The 20098-nt window shown below is 53.9% G+C and overlaps 1 protein-coding gene across 2 annotated transcripts in view; it reads left to right on the forward strand.

The window, feature by feature from the left end:
* CCDC88C (coiled-coil domain containing 88C) overlaps nt 1–15985 on the forward strand; it is a 124778-nt gene extending 108793 nt beyond the window's left edge. For both annotated transcript variants that reach the window (XM_029952986.1, XM_029952987.1), the window contains 5 exons: nt 3097–3285; nt 6206–6271; nt 9126–9194; nt 9957–10246; nt 13731–15985. In XM_029952986.1, coding sequence (XP_029808846.1) covers nt 3097–3285; nt 6206–6271; nt 9126–9194; nt 9957–10246; nt 13731–14753 — 1637 coding nt within the window. In that variant the 3' untranslated portion in view covers nt 14754–15985. The remainder of the gene's footprint in view (nt 1–3096; nt 3286–6205; nt 6272–9125; nt 9195–9956; nt 10247–13730) is intronic.
* The last annotated feature ends 4113 nt before the right edge of the window (nt 15986–20098 follow it).

Genomic DNA, 20098 nt, shown 5'->3' on the forward strand with positions numbered 1-20098 from the left:
GTCCCCAAAGATGCTGAACAAATGTGTGGGGGAACCTGAGGTTCCTTATTCTGGCCACCAGGTGGTGCTGTGGAAGAAGAAATAACCCAGGATCCCATAGTGCTTGAATCCTAAATGAGAAATGGGTTACATCAGCTGTGTCCATATATGTGACGTGTTCAGAAAGTAAGACTTGAGTGTCTGCTCTGACAAGATTCTGTTTTAAAGGCCATGAAGTGGGGCGGGGGGGGGGGGGGGGGGGGGGGGGGGGGGGGGGGGGGGGGGGGGGGGGGGGGGGGGGGGGGGGGGGGGGGGGGGGGGGGGGGGGTTGGAGTAGAGGTGGTGCGGGAGATCTAAAAAGAAGCAGTTCTTGGCAGGGAGGTTGGTACCAGAAGTGGTTATTTTCATTGTTTTTAAACATATACTATCAAAAGAGGTTATTTTAGGTATACAGAGCTATTGGTGAATACTTCAGGGGAGGCTGTTCATGGCACCAGGCCAGAAATCTACCATTGGAGGGAGATTTCCAAGGCCTTTGAACAGGAGTAGAGTATGAGCCACATGGGGGGGGGGGGGGGGAACTGCCATTAAAATTGATGAGTAAGAGAAGCCGGGTCCTAAAGTAACAAACATCCTTTTTTAATAATTTAACACCTTGAAATTGAAAAACACCCAGCCGTTGGCTCCTCACGTGCACAGAGAAGCGCTGGCACGAAGATGCCAGGAAAATTAATTAAATTGACTCAGAGCATAAATGATTCACCGAGTCCCGGTGCTGGGCTTGTCATGGGTATTGTTTCTGTCTCTCCTGGGTTGGACAGGATTCTGATTTCCTGACTACATTTAGCTGATTTAGAGTCATTTGTTGTTATTCATTTCATTTATTCTTTTTTTTTTTTCCTTCCTCTCTTGGGTATTCCGGGGAATACCAATTTAGCAACCCAGCGCAAAAAGAGTCCCTTTTTGAGAAGCAAAAGCAAGGACAAAGACAAGTCTCCAACGGCCCACCCAACTCTGTCTAAACGCCTGCGGTTCTGGTCTTCCTCTGACATCCCATCCTCTCCTAACGAGCCTGTCCCTTTTTCAGAAATTGGAGATTTCTAATCCTTTTCCTTTATCATGTGTCTTCATCATGTCATCCTCCTTCATTTCTGAAATTCAAACCAAAAAAAAAAAAAAAGTACCTAAAGGCCAGATGACCCGTAGTGGACCCCTCCTTCCCCACCCCAGTTCAAGCCAAGCTTAAAGTAGCCAGCGTGGATTCTGATTTCAAAAGAGAAGATGAGTTGTCACACCCTCTGGACCATTCCTGCAGCGCAGCACAGTTTTAGGGGAGCCTCGGGACATCCGTGCGCAGGTCCTGGGGCCAGGATGTCCGTGCCGAGTAAGTGTGGCGGCCGTGGGCTGCCTTCCCCTCTCCCGCACCTGCAGGCTTGTGTCACGCCCGTGTGCAGCAAAACTGGTCGGTTGTTGCTTTGCTTTCTAAAATATACGGCCTCTGTCAAGTGAGTTTTTTTTTTTTTTTTAAGAACTTATTTTTAAGCAGCTAAATTTGAAACTGCTGCCCTTTCTTTTGTCAGAGCACCAAATCATTGGCTTTTGCTGACAAGGCCCTTTTCAGATGTGCTCTGTCTTTTGAAGGATTTATTGCTCCATTCAAGCATTTTGTATAATTGGATCAATGTTGCCAAGCCCGAGGGCAGCCCAGAATGAAGTTTTATGACTGTGCGGTAGCCCTCTGACCTCTGGAAGCAGACAAAGACCATCAGCACACCAGTCACGCCCAGAGCCGGGGTTGCTGGTCGATAGAGGCCTTTAGCTACTGCACTGTTCGCTGTCTTGTCATTCTCGTGGTCTTCCTGAGTTTGGGCACATCTTTTTTTTTTTTTTTTTAATCACCTGTGTGATTACTTACATGTTTTCCATTGACTTGACTCACCGTTGCTACCTAAGTTGATTTTAAAGGGAAACATTCTTATCAGCACCGTCCATGGAAAACCAGTATCAGCCTGAAAACAAGATAACCATAGAAATACCATACATCCCAACTATGCTGTTGAAGTCGGTCAGTGTGGCCCTGACTTCACCTCCTGCGCTGCACCTTGGGGACCCCGGGCCACCGTGCTCCCGGTCCCCCAGGCTCTGTCTCGCCAGCATGCCATTGGAATCGTCCCGTTTCTCTGCCATCCGTGCTGTCTGCTCACCTCCACCCCCCTCCACTCCTCGTTTTAACTGCGCCTGTTGGACGCTTGTCCTGACTCATGTCGCCAGACTTGAATCTTGCTTCTCATCAAGGGGATCTTTCAGAATCCACATTTTGCCTTGGTTTCCAGTTGTAAGATTTGGGCACTGAAAACTTCCCAGCGAGTCCAGACTTTGAGTGGCCGAAGGGCCACTGGGTGCCTGGGGTGGGACACGGTGATGTCCCCATGCTCCTAGTAGTACCAACGGCACTCATGTACCTTCTGTTCAGAGAGCCTGTCCCCTTTCCCACTACTAGGTAGGTGGAATGAGTTAGGTTTTTTTACTATATTTTTTATACAGATCTTGTTTAATAAGAGTATATGTTCATGGTAGAAAATTCAGCGATTGCAGAAAAGCACAAGATGCAAGGTAAAAGTCACTCTTCCAGAAATTAAGGCTCTTAAGTCGTTAGCCTGGCCAGTGTGGCAGTGAACTTCTTTCTCAAATCGTCCGTGAAGCCAGCTGGCAGGATGCACGTGCTGGGCCTTCGGAACCTCGGCTGCAGGCCTGGAGGGGCCCTGAGCTGACGTGGTGAGGACCTTCTTAGGTCAGTCACTGGAGTTGCATCCAGCAGGTGTGCCCCCTGGTTCATAAGTGGGACCCGTAGCAACAGTTGGTTTATCCTTGTGAGTCCTTTGTCTTCTCCCAGCCCATTAGGGCTCGTGGTAGGATACGGCTGTAGAGCCGAGGCTGGCCCGTCTGGGCCTCTGCCGCATGCCTGCCGCCCGGGCCCTCTTGTCGAAACCGCAGCCCAGCTTCTGTCCTTGTGTGGTCTGTGTGCCCTGGTGTCCCTGCTTCTAGGCCTCGGAGTGGCAGCCTAGGCTTCTCACGGGCTTTTGCAGCCCCGTTTCTCAATGTCCTTCTCTGCCCCAGGCCCTGGGGACCTAAAACCAAAGCAGGGGTCCCCGCACAGAGGCAGCCTTGACCGCATGGAGGCCTCCGCCGACCCGGCCATGAAACCCTGGCCCTCGGAGCTGAGCTCCCGGACCTGTTCGACCTCAGCCATCACTACAGCCCCTTCCAGCTCCACCCCCGTCTCCCGGCACGCAGGCCGCACCAAAGGTGAGTCGTGGGCCCCTCCGGAGTAAGAGGGACGAGCACCCAGGGTCCTTCCTGAAGACCCCAGGCTGCGAGGGGGTAAGCAGAGCCGGTAAGCTGTAGACGCGCTCCAGCATCACAAAGGCACAGATTCTGCCTGCCAGCCGTGGGACTCGGGCTGACGGCCGCCATCGGAGGTCACTCGATGGAGTGGAGGGCAGGTCTCCTAAAGTGAGGACGGGGGGTTTGGGGAAGGACTGGCAAACCGAACGTCTCCCAGGGTTCCAGGAGCTGCACGTGTCTACACCTCTGGACCTGAGATGAAAAAGTTCTTCAGGCCATCTGAAAAGCTAGAGAAAGTCCCACCAGAGTAGCACCGTCGCATCTTGCCCAGGGACGTTCAGGGATTCCTGAGGCCTGAGGAGAGCCTCCAGCCACAGGGACCAAAACCACTACGAGGCCACAGAGTAGACAGACAGCACAGAGGTGACAGCTTTGAAATGCCTGTCGTCAATAGAGTCTGAGACAAGTGAGGAACAAGAACAGGATGCTGTGAACGAGAGCAGTGAGGGGGGAGCACTTAGAAATCTAGAATATACAGGGGCGCCTGGGGGGCTCGGTTAAGCGTCTGGCTTCAGCTCAGGTCATGATCTCACGGTTCATGGGTTCGAGCCCCACGTTGGGCTCTGTGCTGACAGCTCAGAGCCTGGAGCCTGCTTCCGATTCTGTGTCTCTCTCTCTCTGACCCTATCATACTGTCTCTATCTCTCAAAAAAAGTGAAAAGACATTAAAAAAATTTTTAATCTAGACTATACAAATGGAACGGAAGTTAAGCTTAAAACTAAAAGAAGACATCCTGCTTATGGTTCAGAGACATGGAAATATTTCTGGCAGCAGCTGGAGGAGCTGGAAGGGGTACCTCTGGGGGGTGGGAAATTGGAGAGAGCTGGGAAGGATTACTGTTCATACCGCCACACGCTCGGCTCTCAAAACCAGAGAGAACCTTGGTTTGACGGGCAAGCACTCAGGGTCCCCACCCCAGGGTACGTCTGGGTTAGCGCCATGACCTTGTTCATAGTTCGTGAGTGCCACTGGGGAGGTGAGCTGAGTGGGCACAGGGCGATCAGGGGGCCCTTCTCCACTCCTGGCCAGACCCTGGGAAGTGGCAGCCACCTGCTGCTAGAGGTCAAGGGGGTGGTGTCCCATACTGGCTGGACAGGCCTGCTCTGAGCTCCTTGTCAGCAGCCGCCCCCGCCCCCACCCCATCCTCCCAGGGCCTGGGGTACAAAATGCCTGCCTGGTCTCGTGGCGGAGCCAGGACCCCATCTCCCCTCACATTTCCAGCAGCATATGTGGCTCAAGGCCCAGACCTTCAGACAAACCCGTGGGCCCTGTCCGGATCCCAGCCTTAAACCAGGGCCTGAGCTAGAAACCTCTCCGGCCGTCCCTACACCTGCAGAGCCTGCGGGAGGGTGGGTCACCTCTGCAGACCCAGCCCTGGCCTCGTGATTCCCTGCCGGCCTAGCCTCAACTCCCCAGTCTGCACGGCTGGTGGGCAAATAGCCAGCTTCAAGTGGAAACACTCCCCCCCTTAGAATCATCTGTTTCTCTAAGTAAATCTAACTTCTTTTAGAACAGAATTTATCTGGTATATACATTTTTTTGTTTGAGAGTGTGCATGTGCAGCCAAGGGAGAAGGCAGAGGGGGACAGAGAGAATCCCATGCAGGCTCCACACTGAGCATGGGTCGCTCCCACGACTGTGAGCTCATGAGCTAAAATGGAGTCGGACGCTTAACCGACTGAGCCACCCAGGCGCCCCTAGAGCAGAATTTAATCGAGATCTGGGTGCTGCAAAGTTGCCATTGCTTCTGGGACCTTTCAGTCAAGAAAGACGGGACACATAGATATGCTAATTATACATTTGTATCAAGATTTCCAATTCAAATTTAACATTACGAGGGTTTTTTTCTTCTTTGATTTCATATTTGTGTGGCCTTTTCTTACATGGATATTGGTCTCCTGAAACACTGACTTATTTTCCCCCCAAATATGCAGTAAATGGTTTAAGAAGTTATAGTGTTACTAGTTACAGTGAATCTAAGTGACATTTTCTTCATAGCTCTTTCCTCCTTAGTCCCATCTCACTAAGGACAGAGCTTTACATTCAGAATTCACTTCAGGTAAAGGTTTGTCTCTGATTGTTAACAATTTGATGCCGTGGGGTTTCCTGTTTTCAATTTTAGACTTCTTCCTTCATAAAATAACCCTGTGTGTTTTAATATGTAATACAGATTCAAAAACCCGAATTATGTGAAAACATGTCCTCGGTGTTCGAGGTCCCCTGTCTGCCCCCGTCCCCTGCATTGTGTTCCAGAATCACTCTGTGGATGCCCTTTTTCCTTCGTTACTCGTTGAAATTCCTAGTGTTTCTTTCCGCAAAAATAAATGGTATATACATGCCTGGATTTTTTTTTTTCACCTAGGCATATACCATGGAGATCTTTCTTACTTTCTTATAGCTGCATGCCAAATAAAATGGCTACATATCACACACAGTCTTTCTTTTTTAAACATTCATTTATTTTTGAGAGACAGAGAGATAGAACATGAGCAGGGGAGGGGCAGAGAGAGAGGGAGACACAGAATCGGAAGCAGGCTCCAGGCTCTGAGCTGTCAACACAGAGCCCAACGTGGGGCTCGAACTCATGAACCGCGAGATCATGACCTGAGCCGAAGTCTGATGCTTAACCAACTGAGCCACCCTGGCACCCCCACGCATAGTGTTTTCAACTAACCCTTCCCCAGAGTTGATTCCTAGAAGTGGGATTGCTGTGTCGGAGGACAAATAAAAATACGCTTTTTCCTAACTAAGCGTCTGTAGTTTGTCAAAGTGTTCCAGAAAGCCCTGTGCCGATAATCGATGACTTTACTGTCACCATAGGCTATAATTCAGATGACAGCCTCTGCGACCCGTCCCTGGAGCTGGAGTTCAACCACCGGCAGTACCGTGAGTATCAGCGCTGGGCCCTTGTGCCTGGGGCCTCAGGCTTATTTTCACCCACAGTCCTTTTCCCTCAAGCGCAGTTCTGTGGGGAAGCCCGATGTACAAAACGTTTGGAAGTGAGGTCACCCTGTTGAAGCAAGGATGGAGAGGGGTCGCAGGTCCTCCAGGCCCCTTCCTGCCCTCCCCAGGGGCCTGAGCGAGTGGCTTCCTCTTACATACCTCCAGGGACAGGGAAGTCACCACTTCACTTTTTTTTTTTTTTTAATGTTTATTTTTGAGACTGCACAAGTGGGGGAGGGGCAGAGAGAGAGGGAGACACAGAATCAGAAGCAGGCTCCGGGTTCTGACCTGTCAGCACAGAGCCCAATCCGGGGCTGGAACTCACGAACTGCAAGATCATGACCCGAGCCGAAGTCAGACGTGTAACTGACTGAGCCACCCGGTGCCCCGGAAGTCATCACTTCTAAAGTATCCCGTCTCTGCAGGCTCCTCCTGCCTTTGCCTCGGGGTGCCCCTCAGGTTTGCCAGGGCATTGTGGCGAGCCACATGGGGAGCACTGGGCACAGGCAGGTCCCTCACTGTCCTCACTCGGAGTGTAGTTGTCCAGAGTAGCTCCAAGTCGTATGTAGTCTTATCCTTTGATGAAGCCCTTGGCCGTTTGGTTGAGATACATTGCAGGTGTCTGCGGAAGGGAAATCGTGGATCACACCAGCCTTCTCAAAAATTAAAAGCTGCTTTGGGTTTTGTGGTTTTTGAAAAACAAAAATCCTGGGGCACCTGAGTGGCTCAATTGGTTAAGCCTCCAACTTCAGCTCAGGTCATGATCTCCCAGTTTGTGAGTTCAGGCCCCTGCATCGGGCTCTGTGCCCACAGCTCAGAGCCTGGAGCCTGCTTCGGATTCTGTGTCTCCCCCTTTCTCTGCCCCTCCCCACCTCAAGTTCTGTCTGTCTCTCTCTCTCTCAAAACTAAACATTAAAGAAAAAAAAAGAAAAACAAAAATATAGAAGGATGGAGAAATAATTCTTAAACTCCGAAAGCTCATTGTGAACTCTGCTTACTTGGGAAGAGATCAGTAGTAAACGTAGGAGCTACTGTAACGTTTTCTCCCGCCCATCATGTCTTCAGTGTCTTATCCTGCAGACACTCACACAGGTGCGGACACTGGCCCTCTGTCCGAGGGGAAGGACATACTCTGCGGTGACTTAGGAGCCCGTGTGTTTTTGCACCGAGGGGAGGGTCACACACCCGGACGTACTGGCGCCCTCCTTCCTGAGGGGCACCGAGGAGCCAGATGGGGACTCCAGGCTGACCACCGAGGGGTTTTCTCCCGAAGCACTCCGATTCCGCCAGCTTTTCTTATCGGGGAAAAGGAAGAAAAGCAATTTTCCATGCTGTAGTTTAATACACACAAAAGTGCTTTGAGGCCCTGTTGATATGCATCACTGTTTTCTTCTAATGAAATTTAATTCCTTGCTAATTTTTTATTGTTTATCTGTTTATTTATTTCTTTTTGAGTATGATCAGGGAAGGGGCAGAGGGAGAGAGAGGGGGAGACACAGAATCCAAAGCAGGCTCTAGGCTCCGAGCTGTCAGCACAGAGCCCGACATGGAGCTTGAACTCACCAACGGTGAGATCGTGACCCGAGCCAAAGTTAGACGCTCTAGCCCCCAGGTGCCCTAGAAACTTAATTCCTTTTTAAAGAGAGAGGTGCACTTTTTTTTTAATGTTTCCCTTCTGGAAGAGGGGACTTGCTCTGCTTTTACACTGTTCCTGAAAACTAAGGATTTTTGGCTCCTTCCCAAACCCCGTTTGCTAATAAGAGTTTTCCAGATGCCTGCTGTTTGCAGAGCGCACCAGCACTTGGGAACTGGGAGCCCTCTAGACCCAGGAGAGCAAGAGCGAACCGTCCCCAGGGGCACGGTGAGCACAGCGCCTCCAAGTGTGTGTCCGGTTCTCCGTGCCGGTCTCAACAGCAGCTGTGCACTGAGGCTGTGGGGAGGGCGGTGTGCAGTTGCTGTCCCCCAGGGGTTCGTGGTCCAGCAAGATGCACGGTGGTGCGGGGCAGGCTGGCCGGGCTCCTGGAAGAGTGGCCAGGAGAAGGGGGTGTGCCAGCCTTGACGGGGTGAAGTCACCCCCACCTGCAGCGGCTCGCCCTCTGACCCCAGAGCTCACGTGCTACACACACTCAGCCTCACGCAGCCAGGAGAGCTGCTGTCTCCAAGCTCCTTGTTGCCGGAAATGTCTATTTTTCCCTTGGGGGCAGATGGTAATTTGAGGCAGAGGAAGCAAAAGCTGAAGGGCCGCAGACAGCCGGGAAAAGCGAGCTCTCCCTCCCCTCCTGAGGGGTCCCAGGACTCACTCCCCTGCAGCAGTAAAAGTGAAGGTGCCCCGGGCGCAGGCGTGCACCCCACTGTCTCCTCGCTTCCACCCCCACCGGGTCTCACACATGTTCCAGAAAGTTCTATCTGTGTAGTAGTTGGCGCGGGCTCTCTCATCTCAACTGTTGGCTTACCCTGAGCGGCCCTGTCTTTCGGTCTGCGTTCTGGACCAGAGCTCTGTGTGCGATTTCCTGTTGTTAACAAAACCGCTCTAAATCATAGCTCTAGACCTAATAAAAGGGCTAGCTGTTGCTTCTGGGTCGCCTGCCAGACGCCATGCCTCACACGCATGTTGGTGGCACCAGTGCTCCCGATGGGGGGTTAGGGGATGAGAACCCCCGAGTCCATCCTTTCTGAAGGCGTTTGCCTGAACTTTGGCGTGGACTTGCTTCGTTCCACAGCCTTCCTTGGGTCAGGTGGTTCGGTCTGGGGTACACCTGTTCGTTGGGCCCTTAGGCCGAGTGTCGTTTCCTTTCAGTGTCCCGGCCAGGCAGCTTGGAGAGCAGTCGGAATGTATCCAGCGACAGCTCGCCTCTTAACCTGAAAGGTGGGTCAGCCTTGGCTTCCGTGCGCTTTTCCTTATATTTGGGGCTTTGGCTCTGGGCTCGTGCTGCTCTTTACACTTAGGCGGTAATCTTCACAGCTGGTCTGCCGCATCCGGCCTTTGCTGTGGAGTCCACACCGTGCTGTTTCAGGCACACGCCTGGGTGTTCGAGTGGATTCGAGTTTGAATCCCTTGATCTCCATAGACCAGCCCTGGGGGCCTGGGCCCCCCACCTGTCCTCTGAATTTGAGTTACTTCTTGACCGTAGTTCTGTGCGTGGTGGCCAGAGTGGGATGACTTCGATTCTTTGACATTTTTTAACTTGGTTTTATAGCGCACGGTATCGTTTGTCTCAGTATCTTGTTAAAAGAATTTGTGTGTAGTCCCAAGACCGGAAACTTTTCACAGATACTTTTTTTTTCTCTGCCTGCGCATGACCAGCCCCTGGAAAACCCTAGCGTGGAACGGGGGCTAAATAAGCCTTTAACACACGAATGGATGAGACCTAACCATTGTGGTGCCCTCTGGCTATTAATATTAAATAATAACTTACACGGTACCAGCAGCTTTCCACTTCAATCTCAAGTACTTTTAAGTCCCAGACTGAAATCCTGAAGCTCTCCAAAATGTTTTTAACATTCGAGTCGCAGCCCAGAAGTGTGGCCTTGGCAGGGCTCTGTTTTGGGTGGCCGCCGGAGGCAGACAAGACAGCGATGGAGACTCACATGTGTCCCTCTGTCCCCCCCCCACACCCCCCACACCCAGGTTCCTCCGACCAGCTCCACGGCAGGTCCGAGAGCTTCAGCAGTGAAGACCTGATCCCCAGCCGGGACACGGCCACTCTGCCACGGGATGCCAGCACCACGGGACGCGCCGCCCTCAGCCGCCACGAGTGCCCCCTGCCCCGGAACGGGCCTCTCCCCCAGGAGGGCATCCAGAGGAGGGGTGCGGGCCAGCCTCACGCTGGGGGACGGCCGTGCTCTGCCTCCCCGAGCAGTGAGATGGTGACCCTGGAGGAGTTTCTGGAGGAGAGCAGCCGGTGCTCCCCCACCCCCGTGAGTGGCCCAGGGCGTGGACACAGAGTGCCTGTCTTCCCCCACCCGCTCCCCGCAGTGGCCCTGGGGGCACTGGCAGCAAAAAGCCAGGAAGGGATGGGGGTGGGCGTGGCGTGGCCTGGACAGGAGAGGGTACCCGCTGACTGGCAAGTCACTGAGCATGTGTGGCTGGCCCCAAACCTCGGAGACTGTTTTCTTCACTGTGAGGTGAGCGGGCAGAACTTTGCTGCCAGCCTAGAGGGTGGGGATGGGGGTGTGCCCACCACTGGGGGCTTCTCTCAGGATATGGCTAACACCCAACTCGATGAGGCTAGGATCTCAACAGTAGCTTTTGTGGCAGAGCCCCGAATACCCACCTACTGAGCCTTCACCAGCAGGGGCTGGCAAATTGTTTCCATAGAGATAATAAGTATCTTGGGCCTTCTGGGCCGTGTGGTCTCCTTGCAGCCTCTCCACTCCGCCATTTTTGTCAGGACACAGACTTAGATCATCTATCGATGAATGGACACGGCTGTGTCCCAACAAAACTTTCAGACACTGACATTTGAATTTCATTTAATTTTCACGTGTCATGTAGGCTTTTCTTTTTTAAAAATGTTTTTTAATCGTTCTGAAAATGTAAACTCTTCTTAGCTCTGAAGCCATACAAGAACGTGTGGCCAAATGAGATTGACCCCAGCTGTAGTTTGCCAACCTGCGTTCTGCAGCTCTGACCCCCAGACGTCACTGGTGTTGGGGTTCCCTCCTCTGTCACCTTGCCAGGGCCTCTGGGTAGCTTCCCTGAAGCTGCACGCACGTCTTTTACACACTCTGCCTGACTTCAGTCGTGTAAGTAGTTGGGTTACTGAACAGATGAAGTATACTCTTGCAAATGAGGTCTTGTAAAGCTTTCTTTGTTTTTTGAGTGTGCATCAGTGCGCACATGAGCGGGCTAGTTAGGAGCAGAGGGAGAGGGAGAAAGAATCTTAACCTGGCTCCAAGACCAGCATGGAGCCTGATGTGGGACTCGATCTCAACCTGAGCTGAAATCAAGAGTTGGACTCTTAACCCACTGAGCCACCCAGGAGCCAGGAGATCTTGTAAGGATTTTTAATGTGTCCATGATTCCGTCTCATTCCCCTTAAGTAAACAGTGGCACTTTCTTTAGCCGCATGGTGAACTCTACAATCCAGGTTATAGGCTGTGGTGGAGACGGTATTAGTTCAGCGGGTACTTCCTGAGCACCTATTATGTGCTACACAGTGTGCATAGTGCCTGCTGTCGACAATCAGAGCAGACCTTTAATTGGCAAGCTTTTCTCGCAGATTTGCTGGGTGCCGGGTCTGGTGATTGGCACTGGAAGGAGATAGAAGTCAGGGTCCCTGCCCTCCCTTCGTTGACGTTTCCGCCTGGCAAGCACTTGCCCTGTGCACTAGGACACAGAGAGGGCTCACAAAAGCTCTGCTCTCGGGGAGTCAGTGGTCTGCCCAGTGCTTCCCACACTCCCCGGGCGGCCTCGCCGGGACACCGGCTGTACCCTAGAGCTTCGGACTCCGTGGGTCTGAGGTGGGGCTCCCTAAGAATGCGCATGTTTGCTGGGTTCCCAGAGGATCCTCTTGCTGTCAGCGTGTGCCTGGGCATCACACTCTGAGGAGCCAGGTTCCATTTGTCCAGTGGAGTAAATGAGAATGGTCCGGAAAGCAGGGGTGCCTGCAGATTGGAAGGCTTTCCTCCTTGACCATCTTCTGACTATGTACCTGTGGCAGTGAGTTTCCTTTCCCTTTGTAGATTTCAGGGGGTGGGTCCTGTGCAAGGGGCAGGGCCCCTCCCCACTCAGTTCAGACTGTCCTCAGTCATCCCCGTTCCTCACACTCCATATCATCACTGTCCCTTTTCAGCCTAAACAAGCCCAAAATTCTCCAATAGTCTGTGTTGGAAGCTGATGTCTGGCCCTGGGGAGCCACCCTTGCCTCTCTGCCTGCCCCGAGTGCACACCCCCTTCCAAACCCGCGCACCTGACCTCTCCGCCCCCACACCCCTGACAGATCCTGGAGAAGTCACGACATGCCCCTATCTGTGCCTGTACTTCATGATGCCGGCAAGGGAGCATCTCAAAATGGGCTCCCTGGGTGGCCAGAGAGGGTGGCCCCATGCAGGTGCGCATCGCAGGACTGGCCATGTGTGGCTGGGAGCCAGGTGGTGCCAGCAGCCAGCAGTAGGTGTCAATCCCTGGTCTGCACTTTCCGGGCGTGGGACCCATTGAGCCAACCCCTGGGTCTTCAACTTCCTTCCCGATTGTTGAGTCCAGCCTTAAACAGCCTTATAGTGTTACTTCAAGAGTTCAGGGAGGTTTGGGTGTTTTGGTCACGACACCTGTGGTTTCTAGCACTGCGCCTGGCATGCCAGAAGCACTCCATAAATGGTCCCTGTCCCTGCTAATGACTGAAGATTTTAGCGCATGCTCAACCAAGATCTGTGGCTCCAAACTAGGATAAAGCAGATTCTGTCTCTGTCAGGCGGAGCATCCAGATGTTTCCAAGGGCCAGCAGTTTGTGGGCAGGTCACAGCAGGCTAGGGTCGGACTGCATCAGCCCTCGGTGCCTGACTCCCCCCTGCCACGTGAATGCACTTCCTTTCCTGGTTTTGCAGTGTCCGTCAGCCTAACGAGGACCCTCCACTTGGCTCGTCCAGGCCATGACGTGCTGACAGGAGGCTGAAGTTCTTGAGCAGCATCCTAGACCTGGGCCTCTGGTGGCTCTGTTTGCACAGTTGGGAGGAGGCCCAGCCAGGGGGCGGCAGTTTGAGGGGAGCAGTCTGGTGGGCTGGGCCCGTCACATGCACCCCATTCCTGCCACGTGGCCTTGCTGTCCTGCAGGGAGAGGAAAAGTGCAGCCCTACCCATCAGCTCCCCACCCCCCAACTCTGTGTGGTAGAAAAGCGAGAACAGGGGCGCGTGTGTGGCTCAGTCGCTTAAGTGTCCGACTTCGGCTCAAGTCATGATCTCACAGTTCGTGGGTTCAGGCCCCCTCATCGGGCTCTGTGCTGACAGCTCTGAGCCGGGAGCCTGCTTCAGATTGTGTCTCCCTCTCTCTCTGCCCCACTCCTGTTCATACTCTCTCTCTCAAAAATAAAACATTTTTTAAAAATTAAAAAAAAAAACAACAGATTGGAACAGTTGGCTGTGGTCAGGCTTTCAGCCCTGACCTTTCCAGACAGTGGATGAGCTTTGCGGGAAGTCCTTCCCGTCTCTGGATGTCTTGTCTTGTCTGTGAAATTAGGGGGCTGCCGGGTAGTGTCTGGGGTTCTCTCCCTGGCGTTCTGTGTAGCCCCGTCCCCATCCTGACCTGTGTGTGTGGTGGGGATGGCGTTCTGCCTCAGAGAGGCCTGGCGGGAGCAGGAAATTTCATTCCCGGCCACCTGGGCTGCCCTGGAGGCCTCCTGGGCTGGGGACAGCTGTCTAAGCACCTGCCTGGGCCTTACGCGCTTCTTCCTCCCTTCCCTGTAGGACCCTCCCAGTTGCCGGGATGACCTGCTGAGTGACTACTTCAGAAAGGCCAGTGATCCCCCGGCTATTGGAGGCCAACCGGGACCACCTGCCAGGAAAGAAGGGGCCAAGATGCCCACCAGCTTCGTGGCTCCGACCATCAAGATGCCGGTCAACACCCCTGAAGGGAAGTTGCTGAAGCCTGGACAGTATGTGAAGCCAAACTTGAGACCTGCTGAGGCTGAAGCCCCGCCTGGTGCCCCCCCGAGGCAGGCCCAGCCTCCCCAGAGCCTGTCTCTGGGCAGACCCCGGCAGGCCACCATGCCCCCAACATCCCACACACCAGCCAGCCGGAGTGCGTCCCTGAGCCGGGCCTTCAGCCTGGCCTCGGCCGACCTCCTCCGGGCCAGCGGGCCAGAGGCTTGCAGACAGGAGGCCCCTCAGAAGCTGGGGGGTCCTGACCCTACAGGGGGCAGAGAACCAGGCAGCCATGTCCTGCGAAGCCCCACACCCCCCGGCTCCCACGGCCTGGCCCGGGAACGGACCCCACTTGCGGGAAAGACCTGCGGCAGCTCCGGTCAGGGCCCAGCCCCCCGCAGCCGGCCCCCTGACGTGCGGCGCTTCTCCCTGGCTCCCCCGAAGGAGGAGAGTCTGGTCCCCTTGCAGCAGTCTGCCACGGCCCCCGCCATCGCCTCGGGAGGTGGCAGCACCTGCAGTGGCAGCTCCCAGCCCCAGCACTTCCCTCCAGCTGTTGCAGCCCCGGCCACCAGGACCAAACCCCAGACGTCCCCCCACTCTGGGGAGGCGGCCACCACCGCGCCTGTCTGGGGGGCGCTCGGCCTGTCAGATGGTGATGGGGTCCCAAGGCAAGGCCACGGCGAGGGCCTCCCTGCCAAGAGCCCGGGTAGGTCCCCCGACGTGGCCCCGCACGCCAGCCGGGCCCCCGAGGACTCGAGCCGTGGCAGCAGCTTGAAGAGCACGCCGGTGTCCCCCGAGCCGGGCGGGGACCAGCAGACGGTGTGGTACGAGTATGGCTGCGTGTGACTCGTCTGCACCAGCAGCTCCTGAGCCTCGAAACCACAGACCCCCCTGACGGTGATGGCCTCACCCCTGCCCGTCTGTGGTGTCTGGGGGGCTGGAGAGCGAGGACGGGCGCTCCCGTGCGACTCTCCTGTTTTGGTCTGAAAACACTGTGCCAAGCCCCCCGGGGGCCGCGCTGCCGGGTGTGCGTCTTCTGTAGCTTCCCAGCCACTGGTCTTTTGAACAGATCCACTCCACGGGGCCACTCAGGATGCAGCGACAGGGCCGCAAAGCAGACCCTGAGCCTGTCCCGGTAGAACACTCAGTTTGCAACTTCAACCTCTCTTCCAGCGTGAGCGCGTGTATGTGCGTGTGCGTGCGTGGCCGAGCCCCCGTGGCTCTGGACACCCTGCTCCGTTCGGTCCTAGGAGTCGTCCAGACTGGCCCAACTACAAGGAGCTTGAGGACCTTGGGGGGAACCCCGGAATTAGGCTTGCTGCTGGAAGTCAGGAGTGCTGCCGCGCCTTACCTGGGGTCCCGAGCAATCCCCTTTCACCCCAGGGCTAAGGTGGCCTTCTGGGCTTGTGGCAAGTAGCCTCGGGCTTTGGCTGCCCATCCCCCTGCAGCCGGCTCCTGGGCTCCCGCGGGGGGGGGGGGGGCTCTGGGGGCCACACACAGACCTGCCTGCCCTGGCTCACTTCTCTACAAACACTGGATCTGCTGGGTGTAGGGGGCTGGGGCCGGACAGGGCCTGCCCCAGCCCCGGCCCAGCGAGTGCACAGAGGGGAAGCGTGTGTGGGAACCGGGTGCGGCCTCTCCGCTTCCCCCAGCCTCAGATGAGACACTGGTTTATTATTTCTGAATAACTTCTTGTGGTAGAAACCAAATTTCTTTTAATATATTACATATGTATGTGCACACTCCTGTGAAGTCTATGTCCTTTGAGGGGGATCTATTTATGTCCCATTTGGGAGTCCTTCCTTCCAATCAGGAATCTTACCTGCTGCTTTTGTGTATTTGGTCAGATTCCTGACACGTTTTGTTTTCTGGTTAGTAAAGGTGCTCTTTCTGGGATATACTAAATTTGGTGATTTTTTTTTTTTAAGATTTATTTTTTTCTTTTGATTTAATCTGAGGAAAAAAACGGGAATGTTAACAAGATCGGTTTTAGGAGTGCTTTGGGTTGTGTTTTAAATAGCCATTCATTCTGGAACCCATGGACAGGATTGTAATAAAATGAAATGGCATAGAATCGAGTCTTGGCTTTTCTCACTGGACAGCGTTGGCGGCATCGTACAGACTGCTGGGGGCTCCCAGGCTGCCCTGCTTCCCTTCCAAGAGCCTTCCTGGCACTCTCTCTCTCTGCCACCAGGTCGGAAAACAGGTTTTCTTGCTCACCATATAGCTTTTTCCCAAACTCACATTTATTATTTTTCCCTAGAGTTTATTTTGAGAGGGAGAGGGTGGGTGAGAAGGGAAGGGGGAGAGAGAGAGAGAGGGAGACAGAATCCCAAGTAGGCTCTGCGCTGTCAGCACAGAGTCCTATGCGGAGCTTAAACTCTCGAACCGTGAGATCATGACCTGAGCCAAAATCGAGAGTCGGAGGCTTAACCGGCTGAGCCACCCAGGTGCCCTGCATTTGTTTTAAATTAGTAACAATTGGATCCCATTTTGATGTGGGATTCATCTCCTGACAGGAGCTCAGCTCCACCTGGTCCTTTGGATTTTCCCAAGACTACTCAGCTAGGGCCTGGAATGCAGATCTCCAGGACCTCCGATCGGATGCTGAAGTCTGAGAAATGGAGGCTGGGAGGCATATGCACATCCACACAGGACAAAATCCTTCCTCACAGGCTTTCTGTCTGGCTGCTACCTCAGTGTCTCTCTCCTTCCTCACCAAACTTTATTTAATGTTTGTTTTTGAGAGAGCACAAGCAGGGGAGGGACGGAGAGAGAGTGGGGGACAGAAGATCTGAAGCAGGCTCTGCGCTGACAGCAGAGAGCCCAGTGCGTGGCTCGAACCCACGAACCATGAGACCAGGACCTGAGCTCAACTATTTGAGCCACCCAGGCACCCCCAGACTTTTTTTTTTTTTTTTTTTTTTTTACCCCCAGACTTTTTTAAGAGTCTTCTCCTGCCTCCTCCCTTGTCCTTTCTGAAGCCTGTGATCTGTCCGTGGGGCCGCCCAGTGGGGGCTGGGGCGGCCACCTCTCTGCTTCCTCCTGTGCGGGCTTTGCCAACAGTTACTACTTGAACTTCGCCTGACTCCCCTCTGGAACAGGTCTTCAGTGCTCACACTTACCAGCCATTCATTCATGCATTCCTTCCACAGAGTCCTTGAAAGCTAAGGTGCTAAGTCCCAGAGGCTTCCTCTTCCAGGCAGCCTCCCATGACTAGCCCAGGGCTGACTGCTCCTGAGCTGTAGGCCTGAAGCCCCGCCTGCTGTCAGGTCCCCCTGCCCAGACCTGCCGGCCTCCACTCCTCCACCTGGCCCCCCACCCCTCTGGCCCCTCTCTTATTCAAGGACCAGTTGTTCTACAGTCACAACAACCAGAAATCTGTGATGTGGGCTTCTCCCTTCCGCTCTCTCTGCACCCCACACGTTCTAGGTTAATATTCTGGACTGTCCGGAATCTGCAACCCCCCCCCCCCCCCCCCCCCATACACACCTTGTCTTAGCCCTTCTCATCTCCGGTCACACACATACCTGGACCTGGGTTTGGGCAGTAGCTTGCCAAACAGACTGCTCCAGACGACTTAGCCCTTGCGGCGCCTCTCAGGGCATTCACCAGGTAGCCTTTTGCTCCATCCCCTAGAGCCTGCCTCTGCGCAAGCCACACCCTTGCCTTTGTGGACTGGGCCTCTCTACGGGGCTCACTGGGCTGCACCCAGCCCTCTTAGGGCTCCCTCCCCTTGCCCTAGACAAGCTCATACACATCCATGATTTTAATTACAGTCTGTTCCCAGAAGGCTCCAAGCATCTCCAGCCCCAGCCTCTCCTTGGGACCTCTAGGCCTGTGTTTCCTGCTTGGATGTCCCCCCAATCAATGTTCAACATGCAGTTTACCATCCTCCCTGCCCACTCCTCCACCAAAGCTTTTTTGTGTTTCCCATCTCATCCTCTCTGTCCCCTTACCTCCAGATGAGATTTGACATGCCCCTCCCTCTTCCGTGTGTCCTATCCATTACTGTATCTGCTGGTTCCGGCTCTGACACCTTGCTCCCCTATGCAGCCCATCCCAGGCAATGGTCCCCACCCCCACACCCCCTAGGCAGTACCACAGGGTCCTGTTGCTGAGCGGGGCATCCCAGATCATGCCCTTCCTGAGCTCCAGGCCCCCACCCTCTGCACTGGGGGATATGTGACCTGGTTGTCTAGCAGGAGCCGACTGGCAGCTGGCATTCATGCCCACAGCTCCAGGGTGAGGTCCCCCTAGAAACAGATTTGGCATCATCTCTGGGACAAGAGGGGCTCACTCTGGGTAGAGCACCAAAGTGAGAAAGTGAGAAAGCACAGGACAAACCTTGGGAAGCATCCAGACAGAGTAAAACATCCAGGTCAATGTTCATCAACCAAAGGGGAAACAATATGTATACATGAATGTGTATGTGTACACATACAGAAAATTTTGCTGATACAAATATGTGTAATAAAGTTTACAAATAATAAAATATGTAGTACTTTCTGCCTCAAAACCCATATACCAATTGATTCCCCTAGAAAGCTCACACTGACTTTTGCCACACTTTGTGTCTACAGCCAGCCCCCGCTTGCAACAGACATCTGTCGGTATCGTTCCTACAAGAACGTTGGCTGAAATTTTCATTTATGTTAACCAGTAAGATGAAAACCCAAGGAGCTAGAGACACATGTCAGATCTTCACTCTTTTGTGGATGGTCACGGAGGGGTTCTGAAGGCAGGACAGGCGAGTTTCCTCTGCCCTGTGCTGCCCCATCGTCAGGACTACGGACTGAGTACACTTTTTATTAAAAAATGTTTTTAATGTTTTTTATTTTATTTTTGAGAGAGCACGAGCAGCGGAGGGTCGGAGAGAGAGGGAGGCAAAGAATCGGAAGCAGGCTCCAGGCTCTGAGCTGTCGGCACCGAGCCCAATGCGGTACTCGAACCCACAAACCACGAGATCATGACCTGAGCCAAATCCGGATACTTAACCAACTGAGCCCCCCAGGCGCCCCGAGCACACTTTATAAAAAAAAAAATAGGCGTGCCATTTACATGCCATAAATATGCACCCTAGGCATACTTTTAAGTTTACTTGGCACTATTAACATTTTCTCCATCATTTTCTTAAGTCCAAACATGGAAGACAACATCAGTCAAGCCCTGATTGGCAATATTTGCCCACTTCTGTGGTGCAAATGTTCTCACTGTGGCCGAGTCGGAGCTGCCACCATGGTGTCACTGACCACGGAGGTGGGAGATGTGAGGGACGTGTTACGAAGCACAACACCTGCACACCAACAGGTGTGTGTAAATACGCTCAAGAGTATGCGTACTGGTAAAATAATGAGGAAGCGGCAAGTTTTATGTATTTATTACCTTTGATTTTAATATGCAGTATTTAATCAAAGCCTTATATAAGTTAATTATTTTAGTGTTTATTTCTTTTTGAGAGAGAGACAGAGACAGAGAGACAGAGCATGAGCATGAGCATGAGCAGGGAAGGGGCAGACAGAATCCGAAGCAAGCTCCAGGTTCTGAGCTGTCAACACAGAGCCGGACCTGGGGCTCAAACTCAGGAACCTGTGAGATCATGACCTGAGCTGAAGTCCCACACTTAACCGACTGAGCCACCCAGGCGCCCCTATATGAGTTAATTTTTATTGCTGACTGTTTAGCACCTGGCTTGTACAATTTCTGCACGCTCCTGGGAGCACCACCTTTTTAGAGATGGGCTGAAGAAGCAGAGACAGAACCACTGAGAAGTGACCAAAGAAGAGGGAGGAGGCTGAAGAGCTGACCCCGGTGTAGGTGGACGCAGTGTTCTTCCTGCACCGGGCCCAGGGAGCGGGTCGCTGGAGGCTGAAAGCTCCGGCCCACGCTTCTCTGTCTCCCCCCATCGCCTCTCCTTGCCCTTCTGCAGCGGGTAGAGGGGAAGAGTGGGCCTGAGGAAAGCCCATGACCTCTGCATCTGTAAAATGGGGCAGGGAGCCTGGGGCGCCGGGCAGGCCGGGCACCTGCTGGGGAGGGGTGAGGAGGGACTGTGACAGCGCTGGCTCTGGCTTTTTGGCCCAGCCCACTGGGTGAAGATTACTGGTGGCACCTCGCGCACAGCGAGAGCGAGAGCGAGCAGAGGCAAAGTCGGCCACCTGATCTCCAAATCCTCTCCTCCAAGAGACCCCCAG

The sequence above is a fragment of the Suricata suricatta genome, chromosome 9 (assembly GCF_006229205.1).
Source record: "Suricata suricatta isolate VVHF042 chromosome 9, meerkat_22Aug2017_6uvM2_HiC, whole genome shotgun sequence".
In the NCBI taxonomy this organism is placed as follows: domain Eukaryota; kingdom Metazoa; phylum Chordata; class Mammalia; order Carnivora; family Herpestidae; genus Suricata; species Suricata suricatta.